At 36.0% G+C, this 18,692-nt stretch overlaps 1 protein-coding gene and 1 long non-coding RNA gene across 2 annotated transcripts in view; one reads left to right on the forward strand and one right to left on the reverse strand.

The window, feature by feature from the left end:
- On the reverse strand, positions 1–6,212 carry LOC144371032 (uncharacterized). The gene is made up of 2 exons (XR_013431189.1): positions 5,554–6,212; positions 1–5,185 (listed from the first exon to the last, which is right to left on the reverse strand). It is a non-coding gene; the product is annotated as an uncharacterized LOC144371032 (long non-coding RNA).
- The window catches only part of LOC110596869 (uncharacterized), a 23,465-nt gene continuing 10,933 nt past the window's right edge, over positions 6,161–18,692 (forward strand). The window contains 3 exon segments of the mRNA XM_078033109.1: positions 6,161–6,246; positions 7,468–7,518; positions 12,219–12,345. Of these exon segments, the coding sequence (XP_077889235.1) occupies positions 6,208–6,246; positions 7,468–7,518; positions 12,219–12,345 (217 nt within the window). The 5' untranslated portion in view covers positions 6,161–6,207.

Raw genomic sequence — 18,692 nt, forward strand, 5'->3', positions numbered from 1 at the left:
TTATAGACTAGAAACAAAAACAAACTTTATTTAGTATATTTTTCACAACAACTGCAGAAGACAAATTCTTGTAAAGACACTGATTATTCAGAAAAAAAATTAGACACATATTGGGCTACACATCAAATCTTAAAATTTCAAAGGTCTAGCTTTATAAAGACTACCTTCTTTGCCTCAAAAGCAGTTATATTAAATACACTTCATTAATGGATAATCAGGAAAAATCCCTATAGGCCTGAGAAATATAATTCTAAAAGATGTATGGGTAATATAAATCATAGTTTAAAGGAAATATTAAAACTAAATGATGAGACTACTATATATCAAAATTTGTAACCATCAACCAAAGTAGTAAGTACCTAGATAAAAAGTTAAAACCTTATGCTTATAGGGGCTGAGGTTGTGGCTCAGCGGTAAAACGCTTGCCAAGCAGGTGTGAGGCGCTGGGTTAAATCCTCAGCACCTCATAAAAATAAAAACAAATAAAAGTAAAGGAATTGTGTCCAACTACAACAAAAAATAAAACCTTATGCTTATATTAGAAGTATAAAATTAATTTACCTAAGTTTTCAGTTTAAAATATGAGAAAACAATGGCAGAATAAATCTAAAGAGAGTAAAAGGAAATAATAAAGACCAACAAATAAATACAAAAAGAGCTATGGATAGGACTGACAAAGTAAAAAATAGGTCTTTGTGTTATTGTATAAAAAATTACTATAAAACTGTTAGAGTACATAAGTAGTACAGGGAATAATAAATTGAAAAAAGAACTCTCCAAAAATCTCATATATGAAAATCTAATATATGGCTGCTGGTAAGTGTAGAAAAGACAGCCTTTTCATGTTCTGTGATAACTGGTAGAACACACACAAAACATACAGAAATCAAATCTCTAATTCACCTCAGAGAAAGATCATTCTCAAGGATCTTCTAACAACAAACTATGAAAGACAAAACTATAAACCTTAAAACAAAAGAACAAGCTATAAATTTAATAAACCTACATTAAAATAGAACTACTATTTGTCAAAGGATCCAGAGAATCCAGAGACATGCTCTCAACTGAGATATTTTCAACACATATGCTTAATATAGGTTAAACATCCCAAATACTTTATTAAAGTTCTATAATTAATAATTAAACAAAAATAAAAATGAAACAAAAGGCTTTAGTAGGCATGTCAAATAGAAGGACTGACCAATAAGCATGTTTTTAAAATAATCTCAACATTATTAACTAGAAAAATGCAAATAAAAACCAAAATGAGGGCTGAGGTCATAGCTCTGTGATAGAGTGCTTGCCTAGCACGTATGAGACACTTGGTTCAATCCTCAGCACCACATAAAAATAAACTTTAAAAAGGTATCACATCCACTTACAAAACACACACACACACACACACACATACACACACACACACACACAGACACACACACACAAATTATATTCTATTGCATACACATCTACCAAAATGACCTAAACTTAAACTCTGACAATGTCAAATATTAAATATTAGTATGGAGTGTAAATTGAAAAATTATCTTTGGAAAATATTGTATTTTGTTTAGTAAAATTGAGAATATTCAGGGGCTGGGAATAGAGCTTAGTAGTAGAGTACTTGCCTAGTATGTACAAGGCCCTTGATTCAATGCCCAGTACCATAAAAAAATAAAGTTTGGCCAGGGTTGTGGCTCAGTGGTACAATGCTTGCCTAGCATGTGTGAGGCACTGGGTTCTATCCTCAGTATCACATAAAAAAATTTAAATAAAAAATAAAATAAAGGCATTCTGTCCATCTACAACTATAAAACATTTTTTAAAATATATTTTTAATTATCAATGGACCTTTATTTTATTTATTTATATGCGGTGCTGAGAATCGATTCCAATGCCTCACACATTCAAGCATTCTACCAATGAGCCACAACCCCAGCCCCAGATTATTTCTTGACTATGAAGAAAAACAGTATCTTTTACCATGGAGAAATCAGGTGTACTAAGTACTTGGACCAAAGTGATCAAATTTAGAATCACCAATAATGGATCAAACTGTAATTATGTGTTTCTTTATGTGGTACAATTTGAAGAATACATTACCACCCATAGTATTTGTGCCAAATATAATTTAAACAACATAATTGTGACAGAACAATCAAATAAATCCATAATGTTGGCATTCTATGAGATAAATATTCTAGACTCTGTCACTCTTCAAAAATGTTGCCATGAGGGATATAGCTCAGTGGTAGAGTGCTTGCCTAGCACGTACAGAGGCCCTGGGTTCCAACCACAGTACCACATACACACACACACACACACAAAAAGTTATCATGAAATAAAAAAAAAAGTTGGTAAGGGGAATGCTGCTCTAGATTAAAGAAACTAAAAAGAGAGGTCCATCCAATGCAATGTATGACTTTGCTTGGGGACACAGGTCAATCTTTCAAAATATAGATACAGAATATAACATATAGGGGAACAACTGAGGTAATTTAAAAAATGGATTGTATATTTTATATTAAGAATCATTTTGGAGGGCTGAGGTTGTGGCTTAGAGGAAGCACCGGGTTCGATCTCAGAACCACATAAAAATAAAATAAAGGTATTGTGTCCACCTACAACTAAAATAATAATAATGTTTAAAAAAGTCATTTAAAAAATTTTTGTCTTCAAGTTACAAGGTTATGCAGAAGAAAACAACCTTGTTCTTAAAGAGATGCATGTTGAAATACTCAGCCATGAACTATGAGATCTCTGCAGTTTACTCATAAATACTAAGCAAAAAATAAAAATATGTAAATACACTGAGATTAAGCAAATGGTACAAAATGTTAAAAACTGGCGAATCTAGGTAAATATACATCAGTGTATACCATCATGTTTTCTTTTAATTTTCTTGTAGCTTTAGCATTTGTCAAAATAAACTCTCAGGGAAAATAATTATAAAAATACCAGAGTTCCTCAAACACTTTCCCAGGACTATTGATTAATGTATAACGTCTATGCATTGGTATAAACCCAATCTACTGGAAAAGGACAATATCATCTGCCAACACCTAAAAAGATTTTCAAAGAAAATTATTCAGTGCCAGGAAAGAGACCATACTTATCAATGCCATTTAGGGGCAGCCACACCACTAGGATGAATCTAGTTGCTGGCTGAAGAAATGAATAATCCTTAAAGATCTGCAAGGTTAAGGATATAAATCTGGAACTGACAGTTTAGAAAAGAACTGGTACACCTGAACTATGAAAAGTTGTCACTGGGGCTGGGGATATGGCTCAAGTTGGTATCGCACTCACCTGGCATGCGTGGGGCCTGGGTTCAATCCTCAGCACCACATACAAACAAAGATGTTGTGTCCGCCGAAAACTAAAAAATAAATATTAAAATTCTCTCTCTTTAAAAAAAGAAAAGTTGTCATTGAAGTATTCCTTTGTCTCTGAAGTCCTAAGTTTTGTTTCTTTCCCCCTTTTGTCTGCTTCTACCATTTAGGTTCCTTGTCTCACTGCCATACTGCAAAATCTTCAATGTCTCTACAATTTTGTTAATTTTAAAATTTCAATTTAAATATATAATAAGCTTTCTTCATTAACAGAAAAATGATCAATATGCTCACTGTCCCTTCAACATTCACTCATTTGTCCTTAAGCTAAATCCTCTCCTTTTATACCAAAGGTTACCACTGAAAGGAATTTGGTGTATAAACCTCTATTAAATACAATACTATGGGCTGGGTTGTGGCTCAGTGGTAGAGTGCTTGCCTCACATGCATGAGGCACTGGGTTTGATCACCAGCACCACATAAAAAAAAATAAATAAAATAAAACTTTAAAAAAAAACTACACTTATACTAATTCTATCATATGGTATGTCCTCAGTTTCTTCAGTCTGTTTTCCAATGGTCTTAACATTTTGGGGTTCAAGCACCTCTTTGTGAATCTAAGAAACTCTCATACTTTCTATTGAAGAAATCACATTACATCAACTTGTATAAAATATTTCAAGTTTAATATACAAGAAGTCCATTCACAAGGAATCTGTGCATCTCAGGTTATCAATTTCTGTCTTTCACTTTTAAGTGATAATTTCCTTTTTCTTGCAAGTATTCTTCACAACTATTCAAAAGCCAAAAGATAATCCAGAATCACAGAGATGTGATTTGAGATTAATGCATACTATCCAAAGTAAAACCAGACTATAACTATCTCTTTTAAAAAAATTGGTATCAACCATATAAACTGACAAAACTCTTTTTTCCTCTTTGACTCACACTAAGTCAGTGCAATTAGACTTTTTTTTTTTTTCTCCACACAGCTATTTCTGGGCACACAAGTTCCAGTCAGTAATCCAGATCATCAAACCTGCTACTCCAGTGGCAGTACTGGTAAGAAAACAAAAGTATGTGGTGTATGGTCCTGAAAGTTAGATTGTTTTATCAACACTCCCACTCTTGTGAAGGAGTGATATTACCTCTATCTCCTGTGTGTTGGAAGTTCACAAGTTTGTGATTATTATTTTTTTAAATGCCACAAGGTCTTGAAGTAAGTGGAAAGAAATTCAGGCTTACCAGACAGCTTTAAGTTCCTTTCTTTACCTTTCTCTCTGTAAACCAAGGTTTGCTCATCAGACAATGAGGACAAATGTTTAACCTAGAATTCAGGTTAAATGTACTCTAAAAGTACTCTGAAGGTACTCTACTAAAATTCACTCTTCCTATGTGTATAAAGGTTTATTTTTATTATTATTTTATTACTCAACAGCCTCTCAACCTTACCTAGTTGTAACGGAAAACAATTGGGGTAGAGGAAGAATTTACCCTAGGACTGGCTTTGAGCTAATAAAAATTGTCTAGGGCTGCGGATGTGGCTCAAGCGGTAGCCCGCTCGCCTGGCATGCCTGCGGCCTGGGTTCCATCCTCAGCACCACATACCAACAAAGATGTTGTGTCCGCTGAGAACTAAAAATAAATATTAAAAATTCTCTCTCTCTCTCTCTCCTCTCTCACTCTCTCTTTAAAAAAAATAAAAAAAATAAATAAAAATTGTCTAAATTACTTATCAGATAAATTGATTACCTTTTCCAGATCATCAAATCCCTATTCAAGGAAGAAATAACTTGACCATCATTTTTCCCCCCGTCACTCGCAGTCTCATTTGTAGTTGAACTCCTATAGACATTCTGAAATATAAGCACACACAGACACATAAAAGTACATCTGTGAAACACAAGTCATCATCATCAGCTACTCAATCAAGGACACAAAACCAGAAAACCAGAGACTCTTCATAAACCACTCTGGCAGAGATCTCTCTTTTCACTTTTAAATGATAATCTAAAACTTTGGGTGCAAAAGGAGGATTTAGCTTAAGGACAATTCCACACAGTTCTAAAGTTCCATTGCCACGCGGCTTCAAGTAGAAATCACCTCAGACTTCAAAATACGAAGAATTACACAGGCAGAAACACAATCATACAAAAGGCCACTGAGACTCCCAATCAGCCAGACAGTCGCGATCACACACACAACGGCATGGCAAGGCACCCACAGAGGGCCCCGTGCAAATCCAGGTTCCGACCAGGACTCCTGCCACGGCTCCGGCTCCTTCACCTCACTTTCCGGGCTGGCAGTTCCCACAGTCTTTCGCACAGCGGCGGAACTCGGGATCGCTGGACACTCTCAGCCCTCATTGTTCGAACTGAGCGCGCGGCGCCTGCGCATTGACGCGGAACTCCCAGAAGTCTCCGGGGCGCGGCGAGTGGGAAAAGAGGGTTCCAGCGGCCGGGTCATCGAACGCAGCCGAGGGTGAGTGCACTGCGCCTCCTAGCGTCCTGGCGGGCAGCCACTGCCTTCCGGGCCCTAGACTACTTTTCCCAGAGCCACCACGTACCGATCTCAGCTTCATTTCCGTTTCTTCGCGAGAGTTGGGGGGGTTGGTGGGGAGCGGCTCCCAGCCTTGGGAGAGGGCCTTGTCTGTGGGGGAGCTTGCTCTGCACCTCTGGGCGGGCGACCCAGAAATCGGGCTTAGAACCCGGGCGCCGCATCCTGGACGTCTGAGGTGCACTCCTATGAAGGTAAGTGTCCGGGAGGCCAGGGCGGAAACGCGCGAGGGGAGTGTCGCAGGAATTGCGTGTGTGGCGGTGTCTCCTGCGGTTTCGTGCGCGCACCGCAGCCCGCCTGGTATTGGTGATCGTGTAGACAAATGGGCGTGCGCGACGGTGTTTTGTGTCTGAGCGTTCGTGTGAGTTGTTTGTGACTCTGAGGGTATGTGACAGGAGATAGGCGTCTGTGACTCTGTGATTGAGTACCTCGTGCATAACGGTAGTGCAGAGTCTTTGGATGTGCTTGTGTCCCGTGTCTGACGGGTTTGCCCGAGAGGTTGATGTGTGTGACAGCGTTGCTGAGACTGCGTTTATGACTCCGTGTTTCCTTGACCTGAACTTCGTTGGGTTTGAGTGGGTGATCGTGTGTGTGACTGGGATTCTGTGTGCCCATTTATTGACTGTTGTAAGAGCTCCAAAGTGGCGCTCTGAGAGGGTGTGTTGGGCGGTGTGCGTACCTGGGAAGGTGTTTGGATGTGTTTGTGTTTATTCCCTGTGTTTGATCGGGTTTTGTTTAAGGGTAGAGTTGTAACACAGCAACCTAACTAATGATTGTGACTGGCTGTTGTAGCTATGGAAATGTCATTATGTGCGACTTTGTGTGGTCATTCATATATTTTATATTCTGTGATCTTACAAGAGTTTAGTGGGGTACAGTGATAAAATTTCGTTTTGATATTTCTGGGGTTCATTCTGGGGTAAAGTCTATGGATCATGTTTCCTGTGTGGCTTTTTGCTGCTCTGAGAACTTAAGTACTTGACCGTTTTGAACACAGTGGCTACCCATTCCACACATGGCCTGAAGTTTTTTTCCATATCAATCCTCAGTTCACTTGGAATCTGAATTGTAGGATTGCCTCTGCTTCCGGGTCATCTCTCTTTAACTTTATAACCCTAAGGGAATTGGATGCAGAGAAGAGATAGGAAGAAGGAATTCAGAAATTTGAGCCTTTGTTCAAAGAAAAGGTTATTTCTCAGCCACAGACCTGACTTAAAATTGTTACAGCTAATAGCACCTTCAGGACTAACCAGTTGGAAATATGGCAGGGTTCCAAGAGTGGGAGAGGGAGTGCTATAAGAGACAAGGACAGTCTTTAGAACCTCTAATACTCCACTCAGTGCTCAATCTCCAGTGGACACCTTTGAATCCAGAAATAAATTCTGGCCCAAGACAGCTTGGGCCTTTTTTGATACAGAAGGTGCAAAACAGTTGTAATTACCTTGCCTGTCTGATAAAGAGGACTTGCCTGTCTGATAAAGAGGAGTAGATTGTGGGAATAGAGAAAGAGGATGTGTTCTAATTTAGAGTATAACTGAAGAAAAGTCTAGTGTCTCATTCCATTTTCTTTTTCTGAGAATAGAGTCAAAAGAAGGAAAGAATGACTGTCACACATTCAAAAGCAAAGTTCAAGGTGAGTATATATTTCCTCTTTATTTCTTGAACTGTCTTTGTGTTTTCAGGACACAGGAATCTGTTTTCTTTTTGCACTTTCCTACCTAAATCTTAGATGGTGGAGGGACAAAGCAATTTTTTGAAAATTGAGAACAAGGAAAATATACAGTTAACTGTGAGGATGCTTCCCAGTAGTAGTTAAATTTAGGAAGAATGGATTTGATATCCATGGATTTGAAAAATGACACCTCTATTTTTATTTGTGACACTACAACATTCATTTTTAAACCTTTTGGGGGTTTGCTTTTGGGTTTGTTTGAAATTTTCAAACAGAAACAAAAATATAATGAACCATTTTATGCCTAGTTCAAAAGCTATCACTTGCCATTCTTGTTTCATTATCTGCCTTTTGTTCAGAATACTTTTTAAGTTGTCTTTTGGTGTATTAACTCTTGGGCTATTTTACTATGTGTTATTTCGTTTTCAAATAGTTTGAGGATCTTCTAGAGATCTTTTTGCGTTGATTTCTAATATTTCATTTTGTTCAGTGAATACACTTTGTATGATTTGAATCCTTTTAAATGTATTGATTTGTTTTATGACCTAGAATTTGAGACATCTTAGTAAATGTTCTATATGCACTTAAAAAGACTGTTCGCCTCTGTTTCTGGGTAGAATGTTTTATAATATTGTCAGCTAGTTTGTATAAATCTTTAATATCTTAACTGATTTTTATTTCTTGACTGATTTTTATTTCTTGGATTTATGTCTCTCTCCTTGTAGTTTCTATCAGTTCTTGCTTCACGTGTTTTGAAACTCTGTTATTAGGTACAATGAATCTCTTTTTCTTATGAAATATTCTTCTTTATCCACAGTAGTATTCTTTTCTCTGAGCATCTCCATCACTGATACTTAAGTAAGCCCTCCAGCTTCGTTAGTTTTAGCATGGTATGTCTGTCTGTCTGACTGTATTTCTTTTTCTTTTTTTTTTTTTTTCCTGTACTGAGGATTGAACTCAGGGAAATTCTACTACTAAGCTTAATTCACAGCTATTTTATTTTTCATTTTGAGACAGGGTCTTGCTAAGTTGCCTAGGCTGGCCATGAATTTGCTATCCTGTCTCAGCCTCCTGAGTTGCGAAATTAAAAGACATTATGATTTTTCATCTTACCTGAGTTACTTTTGTGGTTGTTAGAATGAGCACAGTTATCTTTTGTAAATTTCTAGGTTTGGAAGGAATGGAACTTAAATATTTATTGGGCACCTATATCAATGATTCTCTGCAGTGGCAGTGATTCTCTATTTGGGATGTTTTAGAAATATTTCAGCTTTTGATTTTGAATGTTAAATATAACTGATTGAATGGGAAGGCTTCTAGCTTTGAGATCATAGATGTAGATCGGAGATTAACCCAACTTTTTCTATGAAGGGCTAAACAGTAAATATTTTATGCCAGATAATCTCTTTTGCACCTATTCTGCTCTACCTCTGCAGTGTGAATATAACTAAAGATAATACATTTAAAAATGAGTATACATGTATTTCATTAAAAATTTATTTACAAGACTAGTTGGTGGGCAGTCATTTGCCAACTTCTGCTCTAGATGTCCTCCAGTGCACAATAAAGAATTGTCTGTAACATAGAATGAGGACCATAGCTGGGGGAAAAAAATGTGTTTATAATTATCTGGGTCTGAAAGCTCTCACCAAAAGCATTTTTGTGAGTTTATTTTTGTAAATGCTAATGTCTGTTGTTGGATGGTTTTATTATTAGGTGAATTTTCCATGACTGCAACTATGGCTTAAGAAAAAATTGTATTCCATTTTGTTCAGAAATTTACTGAGATATTTTAACCATTTCAGAAAGTCACAACATTGGTGACAACACTACTTGAGATATGTAACTTGCCAGTAACAGATATTTGTAGAAGGCTCTATTTGTAGATAATGCATTTTTATGTATTCCACACACCCAAACATACATACACATTTTTAGCTTTCATTTCAAAATGCCAAATATAAGTAAAAGGTGTCAAAAATATTTAGTTGAATATAGTCGTCTTAAACTAGAAGTTTATTCAATATAAGTAGTTGTTAACATAGTTGTTTAATTATTTGTACCTTCTAATGAAATTATATATGATCATTAATATATTGAAATATAACAGTTGGTCATTATTTCTACTTTTATATTATATAATGTCTACAGATATATGATCGTTTCAAAAATCCTAGATAAGTTATATTTCCCTTTGAATATAGAAAGCATTCAGTTTGATTGGGGTAAGAACCAGCACAGCACCTGTGTCTACCCCCCTTAATATTATATTTTGGCAGTGGGAGTAAGAGACAGGAAGAAAAGAGCAACACAGATAATTCTGATTTAATCATTTGGAGCCTTGCAGAAAACTGGTCTCATGGTTCTGTTTTCTCCTCCTCAGCTCTGCCTTTTCCACATTCTGTGCTACTCTAAGATAGGAACCCAGAAGAGGAATGGTCATTTCTTGCAGCTCTAAAAAATGTCTCAGGTGACTTGGTACTTATTTGTACCTTTAGTAACTTTTTTGTATCTTTAGTTACTTTTTTATAGGGCATATGTGTTTCAGCATTCCTTATTCCTGAAGCTATAATCTAACCTATATTTATATACCTATTCAACAATCCTTTGACTAGGAACACTAGGAAAACTGATGTAACAGAACCAGATTTCTCTAATTTTATAAGATAGAGAAATATGTTAAATGATACCACCCATGATAAATCCTTGAATTTCTCTTTAGACCTAAGTCTCCCAGTTAGACAAAATAGGAATTGGTCTTGACTATCTCTGAATGTGACAAGAGCTCATGCTTTATAAGCTTTTTAAATTAGTCACGTAATTAGGGACTGAATGGAAAGAATACATAATTGATGAGCTCTGATAATTGGATCATTTTTTTTTTTTAAAGAGAGAGTGAGAGAGAGGGGGACAGAGAGAGAGAATTTTAACATTTATTTATTTTTTCTTAGTTCTCGGCGGACACAACATCTTTGTTGGTATGTGGTGCTGAGGATCGAACCCGGGCCGCACGCATGCCAGGCGAGCGCGCTACCGCTTGAGCCACATCCCCAGCCCATAATTGGATCATTTTGAAATCCAACATTATAGTCTGATCTCAGATGTGTATGTTTGGATTATCTTTTCCACCTTTCTCTGGGTTATAATGAGGAAAAGGTAATCACACACAGTGGCACATGCCTATAATCCAGCCAGCCACTAGGGAGACTGAAGAAGGAGGATCATAAGTTTAAGGCCAGCATTGGCAAGTTAATGAGACCATCTTCAAAATAAAAAAATTAAAAGGACTGAGGATATGGCTAAGTGGTGGAGTGTCCATAGTTCAATCTCCAGTACCTGGGGTGGGGCAGGGGAAGAAAATGAGAAAAATATACATTTAGGAGTGATGAATAGTAAACAAGAAAGACCACCATCCACTTGCATAACTTACTGAGAATTATAAACACAACTGAGAAATACTAGCAACTAAGAAATACTTGTGAGTTTATATAACATAAAATTTTTGAATGTGAGCACCTAGTAAATAAGTTAGATATATTCAATACATGGAGCTATTCTTTAGCTTTTAAGAAAGATGAACCAGGGGCTGGGATTGTGGCTCAGTGATAGAGTGTTCGCCTAGCATGGACAGGACCCGGATTTCATCCTCAGCACCACATAAAAATAAAGGCATTGTGTTGTATCCATCTACACCTAAAAAATAAATATTAAAAAAAAGAAAGATGAACAAAATTACTGGTGACATGGGAAATGTTTTATGAAGTAATACTCTGATATAATGATGAGCAGGAGACTTCAATAAATTATTTTTTTTAAATTTTTTTGTAGTTGTAGATGGACAGAATGCCTCTATTTGTTTATTTATTTGTTTTTTTTAGAGAGAATTTTTTTAATATTTATTTTTTTATTTCTCAGCGGACACAACATCTTTGTGTATATGTGGTGCTGAGGATCGAACCCGGGCCACATGCATGCCAGACCCCTATTTGTTTATTTTTATGTGGTGCCAAGGATCAAACCCAGTGCCTCACACATGCTAGGCAAGCACTCTGCTGCTGAGCTACAGCCCCAGCCGTCAGTAAATTTTTTAATACTGTAAGAATCCTGTTTCATAAGATTTTACAGGACATGGGGCTGGGATTGTGGCTCAGCGGTAGAGTGCTTGCCTAGCATGGGCGGGACCCGGGTTCAATCCTCAGCACCACATAAAAGTAAAGGCATTGTGTTGTGTCCATCTACACTTAAAAAATAAAGATTTTTTAAAAAAGATTTTACAGGACATTTTCCCAATTATTTTTCTTATTCCTTAAATACAGAAAGAGAAACTTGCATTTATGATAGAGTGCATGATAGCTTACATTTTTGCAGGGTACTTGTATTATATGCCACTTCTTTTAATTGGAACATTGAATTTTCTTTATTAATTCTCAGACCTATATGTACAATGAGATGTTCTTTATGCAGAAAAAAATACAGCAAAAGGAATAAGAAGGAACATACTACCACTTCAGAATCACCAATTTGTTACTGTCTTCCCCCACATCAGAAGCTTCCTACTGTTTTCTCTGTTGTCTCCTTTGTAGAGTGCTCCTCTTCATTTCTGCCTTCACTGATAAACTATTTTATTTATTTCTACAACTAATACTGTGTTTATGTTTCAGAGATCAGTGATGTTCAGGGATGTTGCAATTGACTTCTCTCAGGAAGAGTGGGAATGCCTGGACTCTGCCCAAAGGGATTTGTATAGAGATGTAATGTTGGAGAACTATAGCAACTTGGTATCACTAGGTAAGGGTATCTGTCCCTTGTATCTCAGGATCTAAATTTAGAATGGCTGCTTTCTCTGCTATTATTTCAAGGCTGCTTTTACACATAATTGACCTTTTTTTTTTTCCTGAGGATTGAACCTAGGGGCTCTTAACCACTGAGCCATATCCCCAGCCCTTCATATATATATTTTTTGACTAGGTCTTGATAAGTTGCTTAGGACCTAGTTGCTGAGACCTGCTGGAATTATAGGTGCGCACCACCATGACTTACTTAACTAAATTTCTTACTATTCAGAAAGGAATGATTTGAAATTGCTGAAAGTAGAATAGGTTTATAGCTATCTTTATCTTCTCCACCCTTCAGAAAGTCTTTAATGCTTTAAAGTTTTTAATGCTCAAGGGGCTGGATTTGAATTCTGAGGTACTTGCAAATGTTGTCAGGAAAAAAAAGGCTATACATTTTATGCTTCAGATCCACCAAAAGAACTCAGAAAAATTCACAGGCCTCAGTCACAAAGTTCAAAAAACAAATGTAGAAATTTGTTGTTTTTCTGAAAAGAAGAGCTTCTATTATTTGTGTAGTGATAGAGTGGATCAATGCATTTTAGTAACAACTCAAGTAAACACAATATATTACTCAAACACATTCTCTTACACATGCTTAGTAGTTGAGATGTTTGTGAAAATTTTGATTTTTGTGAAAATTTCATATTTCACATTGAATGAATATGCTAGAATCATCTTCTCTTGGAAAATAGCTTAGGACAAATCTATAATTGTCTAAGAATTTTTTTCCCTGAAGCATTATGATAAGGAAGAGACCCTAAATCAGAACTTTCAATAAGTGATCTGACCTAGATGATCACTTAATTTATAGTACTCCTTGTATCATTGGAATATAACTATCTCTTGCCCTTTCATTATTTGTTTATCTGAAGGCTTTATAGTTATTGATTATTATACTACTCGGCAGTGCTCAGGTTGAATGAGAAAAAATGACCTATAATTTGAGAAGAAAAGCCAGAGCTTTTCAGTGTGTTCTCCCTAAGGAATTTCACCTATTCCCTACTTCTTTTACCTGTTGTTCTCTTATCATAATTTCCCAATTTCAAAGGAAAGGATGGCTCCAATTCTTCCCCAGTGGATAACCCTTTTTTTTCCCTTTTGTATTCTTTCTATTTTTCTGGTACTGGAGATCAACAGGGCCTCTTGTGACAACCCGTTTATATAACCTTGAGGGTTGATTTCCTTTACAGAATTTTTTCAAAAATTTAGACTTAGTATCTTTGTCTCTACTATTTCAAATTTGTGTTCGTTTATTCCAAAGTATTTATTGAAGGCCTATTCGGTGCCAAGGACAATAGCGGGCATTGGGGGAATAATGACCTAAACAAGGTTCCTACTCTGCTGGACTCTACATTCTTGTGGGAGAGATACAAAATAAATAAGGAAACAAAAACATGTTTATGTGCATGTATATTTAATAAAACAATAGCAGGTAGTGGTAAGCACTGTGAATAAAGTGAAGTAGGGTAAGCAAATAATAATGGGGAATGTGGTGGCCGTATTTAGATACATAGATTTTGGAAAAGCCTATCTGAAGAGATAATATTTGATCAAGACTTGACTAAATAAGGACATGAGTAAAACTAGTACCTAGGTAAACAGGATCCCAAGTAGGTACAGTAGCAACTGTAAGACCTTGGGGTGGGTAGTAACTTGGTTGTAGGAGGGACAGAAAAACATTTCTAGATAAACGTGATTGTTAAGTAAAGATAATTAAGCAATTTTTAAAAAAAGAGCTGAAATTTTATTCTCTAAGGTGGTGCCCTCTGATTCCTGACCGAAGTAAATGCAAATCTTCTCTGGAGAAAAGTAAGATGCCTTTAGAATTCTCACAAATTAAGACCAACAAAAGGTGAGCTCACAAATATTATTATACTGGAAAGAAGACAGGCCACACATGAGTGATAGATATCTAAAGAAACAACAGATTAAGTGGCAAAACTTTTCATATTGGAATTAGATATAAGCTATTGGTTTAATATTTAAGGAAACAAATCATGAAAAAGACTAGTAATAAGAGATAAGGAAGAGAAGGGCTGGGGTTGTGGCTCAGCAGTAGAGTGCTCGCCTACCACGTGCGAGGCACTGGGTTCGATCCTCAGCACCACATAAAAATAATATAAAGGTATTATATCCAAGTACAACTAAGACAACAAAGTATTAAAAAAGAGATAAGAAAAGATTTGAAAGAGAACCAAATGAATAATTTCTAAAGGTTTTGTTCTTTTAAATAATCATTAAAAGATTGATAAATTTGCATGAAATTATCCTCTTATCAAAAGATGTCATAAATAAAGTAGAAGACAGTCTGGGATTGTGGCTCAGTGGCAGAGCACTTGCCTAGCACATATAAGGGCATTGGGTTTGATCCTTAGTACCACATAAAAAAATAAATCAAACAAAAGTATTGTGTCCATTTACAACTAAAAAAGAAAGAAAGAAAGAAAGAAGACAAACCAGCTATGAGTTAGATGAAGATAGTTAAGATGCTTACAGACAAGAGTGAAATTGGTACCCAGAATATGAAAGGATTTTATAAGAAAAAGTCCACAAAAGATATTTATGGGCAGCTTAAGGAAATGAGAAATAGCCAGTAAGCATATAAAAAAGTGGAAATGCAAATTAAAATCACAGTGAGTCAATGTTTCATATGCTGTACATTGGCAAAAATGAAGAAGTCTGACACTGCTAATCATCTGCAATATTTTGTTGCATTCCAAGACTAAACATTTAGGGTCACTCCAGGTGAATGGAGCTGCACAAAATAATCACACAGAGACAGAGAAATACCATTTTCTTTGGGTTCTGTGGCGCCTCCTCTGACGTTAGGGGTCCATGGAAAGAGAGAAAGCACGCTGCTGAACCCTTCTCCCAATAGGGGAGAAGCCATTCAAATGAGGCAAGGGGTCAGGTTTCAGGGGGTTGAGTCTAGCTTGGTGATGTCTGCTGTCAGCTGATTGACTGACATCTAGAGAGGCCATGCCCATCTCATGAGCTGTGTGGGGATCATGGCAGAGCAAGTGAAAAGACCAGAGCAAGGCCCCCCAAACAGAGGGGCAATGTCAGTTCAGTTCACTTTTGTGTCCTCAGTGCTCATAATTCACACACACAGCCTATGGCTGGCTTGCCACATCTCCACATTCTCATCACTTAAAACCAAGGTGCACTCATTTCCTATGTGGCAGCTCCCGACAACATTTGAAGGCAAAAGTACTTCATTATTCATAGTAGCCAAGGAGGAGGAATAACTCAAGTGTCCATGAACTAATGAATGATGAATAAAATTTGGTATATCCTTAGAATGGAGTATTATTTAGCAGTAAAAACATAAAGTTCTCATATATGCATCAACTTGGATGAATCTTGAAAACATGCTAAATGGAAGAAGCCAGACAAAAATCTACTTATTATATAGTTGCATTTACATAAAATATCCATACTAGGCAAACCAGTAGAGATATAGTGTAGATTACTGGTTGCCCACCCTGGGGGGCAGTGAAAGATTATGAAAAATGAGGAGTGGGGGGAATGGTAAGTGTCTGCTAATGGGCATAGATAATATTTCTCTTAAGGGTGATAAAATGTTTTTAAAATTACATCATTGCGGGGGTGGGGGTGCTGGGGTTATGGCTCAGTAGTAGAATGCTTGCCTTGCACAGGCAAGGCCCTGGGTTTGATCCTCAGGACCACATAAAAATAAATAAATAAGAAAGAAACAAAGAAATTTTTTAAAAATTACGTAATTACACAGCTCTGAGAGTATAATTTTTAAAAACAGAATTGTGTATTTAAAAAAAATGAACCATAGGTGTATAAATTATATCTCGGTAGAACTGTTTGGTACTTAAGTGCTTTATACTGTACTGATATAATATCACTTGACGTAACCACTTTGGAAAACATTTGGAAATGGCTTCTAAACTTGAATGCATTTTAAAAATAGTTGAAGCCCTCTTAAAAACTCCAGAGCCCAAGCCACATTCTGCCATGTCATGTGACTAAATCATTCAGGGTCACTCAGATGAATTTGAATTGGCATGAAATAATCACACAAAAGCAGAGAAAATACCTTTTTCTCAGGGTCCAGTGATGGCTCTCCACCTTAGAGAGTCTATTGGAAAGAGCTTGCACCTGGATTCTTTATTTTTATAGAGGACACTCAAAGGAAGGTTCCATGGAATATTCTTTCCAAATAAGGCAAAGGGTCAGGTTCCAGGAGGTTGAGTCTAGCTTCGTGATGTCTTGTGATCAGCTGATTGACATCTTGGAAGGCCACACCCATCTCAGGTGCTGGGTGGGATCAAAGACAGAGTGAGAGGAAAGTGCCCATGTGTGTTGCAGGGTCCAAAGAGCACGCAACACCAGGTCAGTCTTCCCATATACTCAAATGCTCATAGATCGCATACACAGCCCATGGCTGGCCCGTGCAACAACACTCCAGACCAATTAAATCATAGTCTTTGGTCATAAGACACAGTATCATTATATTTTGAAACTTCCTAGATTATTCAACTATTTAGACATATTTGATAATTACTGCAGTGTAGCATTATCTGATAATTTTTTTTTAATTTTAAGGTTCACTCCATTTAATTGTTATTACCAATAAACTTAGATGTATTTTCCTCCATTTTATGTTTTTTTTTTGTCTTTAATTTTCTATGCTTCCTCTTTCATTCTCTTAATCAGTATAGGTACAGTATTTGCTATTTGATTTTTGCAACTCCTTTTTCTCTATAGTTTGGAAGATATGCACTATTTATACACTTTTAAAGATAATCTTTAAATTTTTGTCATGTGCACTTAATTCCTTCTAGTTAAAGTGAAATTTTGTAGTTTTATTAATTGTAATAATATTTGAAATTTTACACATTTAGTGGATATTCAGTATCTTAGTGGATATTAGAATCACTTAAAAATATTTTGTTTGCATGCTGCTTTCACAAGTCTTGTAACAACCACCTGCCCTTCTCCACTGCTAGGATTTTAAGAAGAACAAGTTGAAAACAGATATAAAGGATAGTATATGCGATGAAATATAAATAGGTACCCATGGAGGCAGTAAGTTGAGGTTTTATATAGAGATGAAAAATTGTCCTTTCTATGTCAATTATATATTTCATTGTTGCAGAATTTTAATCAGGAGTCTAAAAGCAGTGTAAAACTGCTTTTTCAATACATTTATGAACATTGCATACCATCATTTAAAGATATCTTTGTAAGCTGATAGGCAAGAAAATGAAATAGCCAGATACAGTGCAACATGTTTGTAATCTCAGCCACTCAGAGGACTGAGGTAGAAGGATCTCCAGTTCAAAGCCAGTCTCAGCAACTTAGCAAGGCCCTGAACAAGACTCTGTCTCCAGATAAATATTGAAAAGGGCTGGAGGTGTATAAGTGGTTAACTGCCCGTGGGTTAAATCCATTGGTACCAAAAAAAAAAAAAAAGAAAGAAAATGAAATAGCATTTCTACTAAATTTAAGTATTTTATGGCTGTTTCTGTGTGTTTTGGTACTTAAATCACACACTGTTATATAATATTTATATATTCATTAAGTATTTAAGTATATAGACAGTATTTATTAAGTCAAACCAACAATAATGACAATGTGTAAGTATTGTTTATTACTTTTAGACTTTGTAAATTGATAATTTTCTTCTCACAGGACATTATAAAGGATCATAAAGTACTTTTGACTTTGATTGATTTCTCTCATCCAATGGGTTATTGTCATCTGGTAATTTATTTCCATTCTCTTTTAAACTTCCCTAGTTGGCATTACTTTGTTTTATAATATTTGCTGGTGGAATTATTCGTGATTATCATTTTATTTGCACATTATTCCTCTTTTATCATCCCTGCCTTCGGGTCATTTTATATATTATAAAATGCATTATGAAGGCTTATTCTTAGTAAATACTCTTTTTATTTTAAAAATAACCTGCTATACTGTCATTCTTGCCTAATGATTTAACTGAGTGTAAAATTCTGCACTGACAATTAATTTTTTCTCAGCATTCTGTAGGTATCATCCTACTGTCTTTTGGCTTCTGTTGTTGCTCTTGAGAAGTCTGTCATCTATTTCATTACTGTTTCTTTTGTAAGTAACCTCTGTTTTCTCTGGCTGATTTTAAGATCTCTTTTTCTTTAGAATTTTAATATAATTGATTATGTTGTTTGATTTCTAGAAGTTGATATTCTCTCCTTTCCTGGTCTGGTCTCTTTCTTGTGATTTTTATTTCATATTTTCTTGTATTTCAAGCATTTACATTATATGTCATTTAACCATTCCAATTTC

Source organism: Ictidomys tridecemlineatus, chromosome 15 (assembly GCF_052094955.1).
Source record: "Ictidomys tridecemlineatus isolate mIctTri1 chromosome 15, mIctTri1.hap1, whole genome shotgun sequence".
In the NCBI taxonomy this organism is placed as follows: domain Eukaryota; kingdom Metazoa; phylum Chordata; class Mammalia; order Rodentia; family Sciuridae; genus Ictidomys; species Ictidomys tridecemlineatus.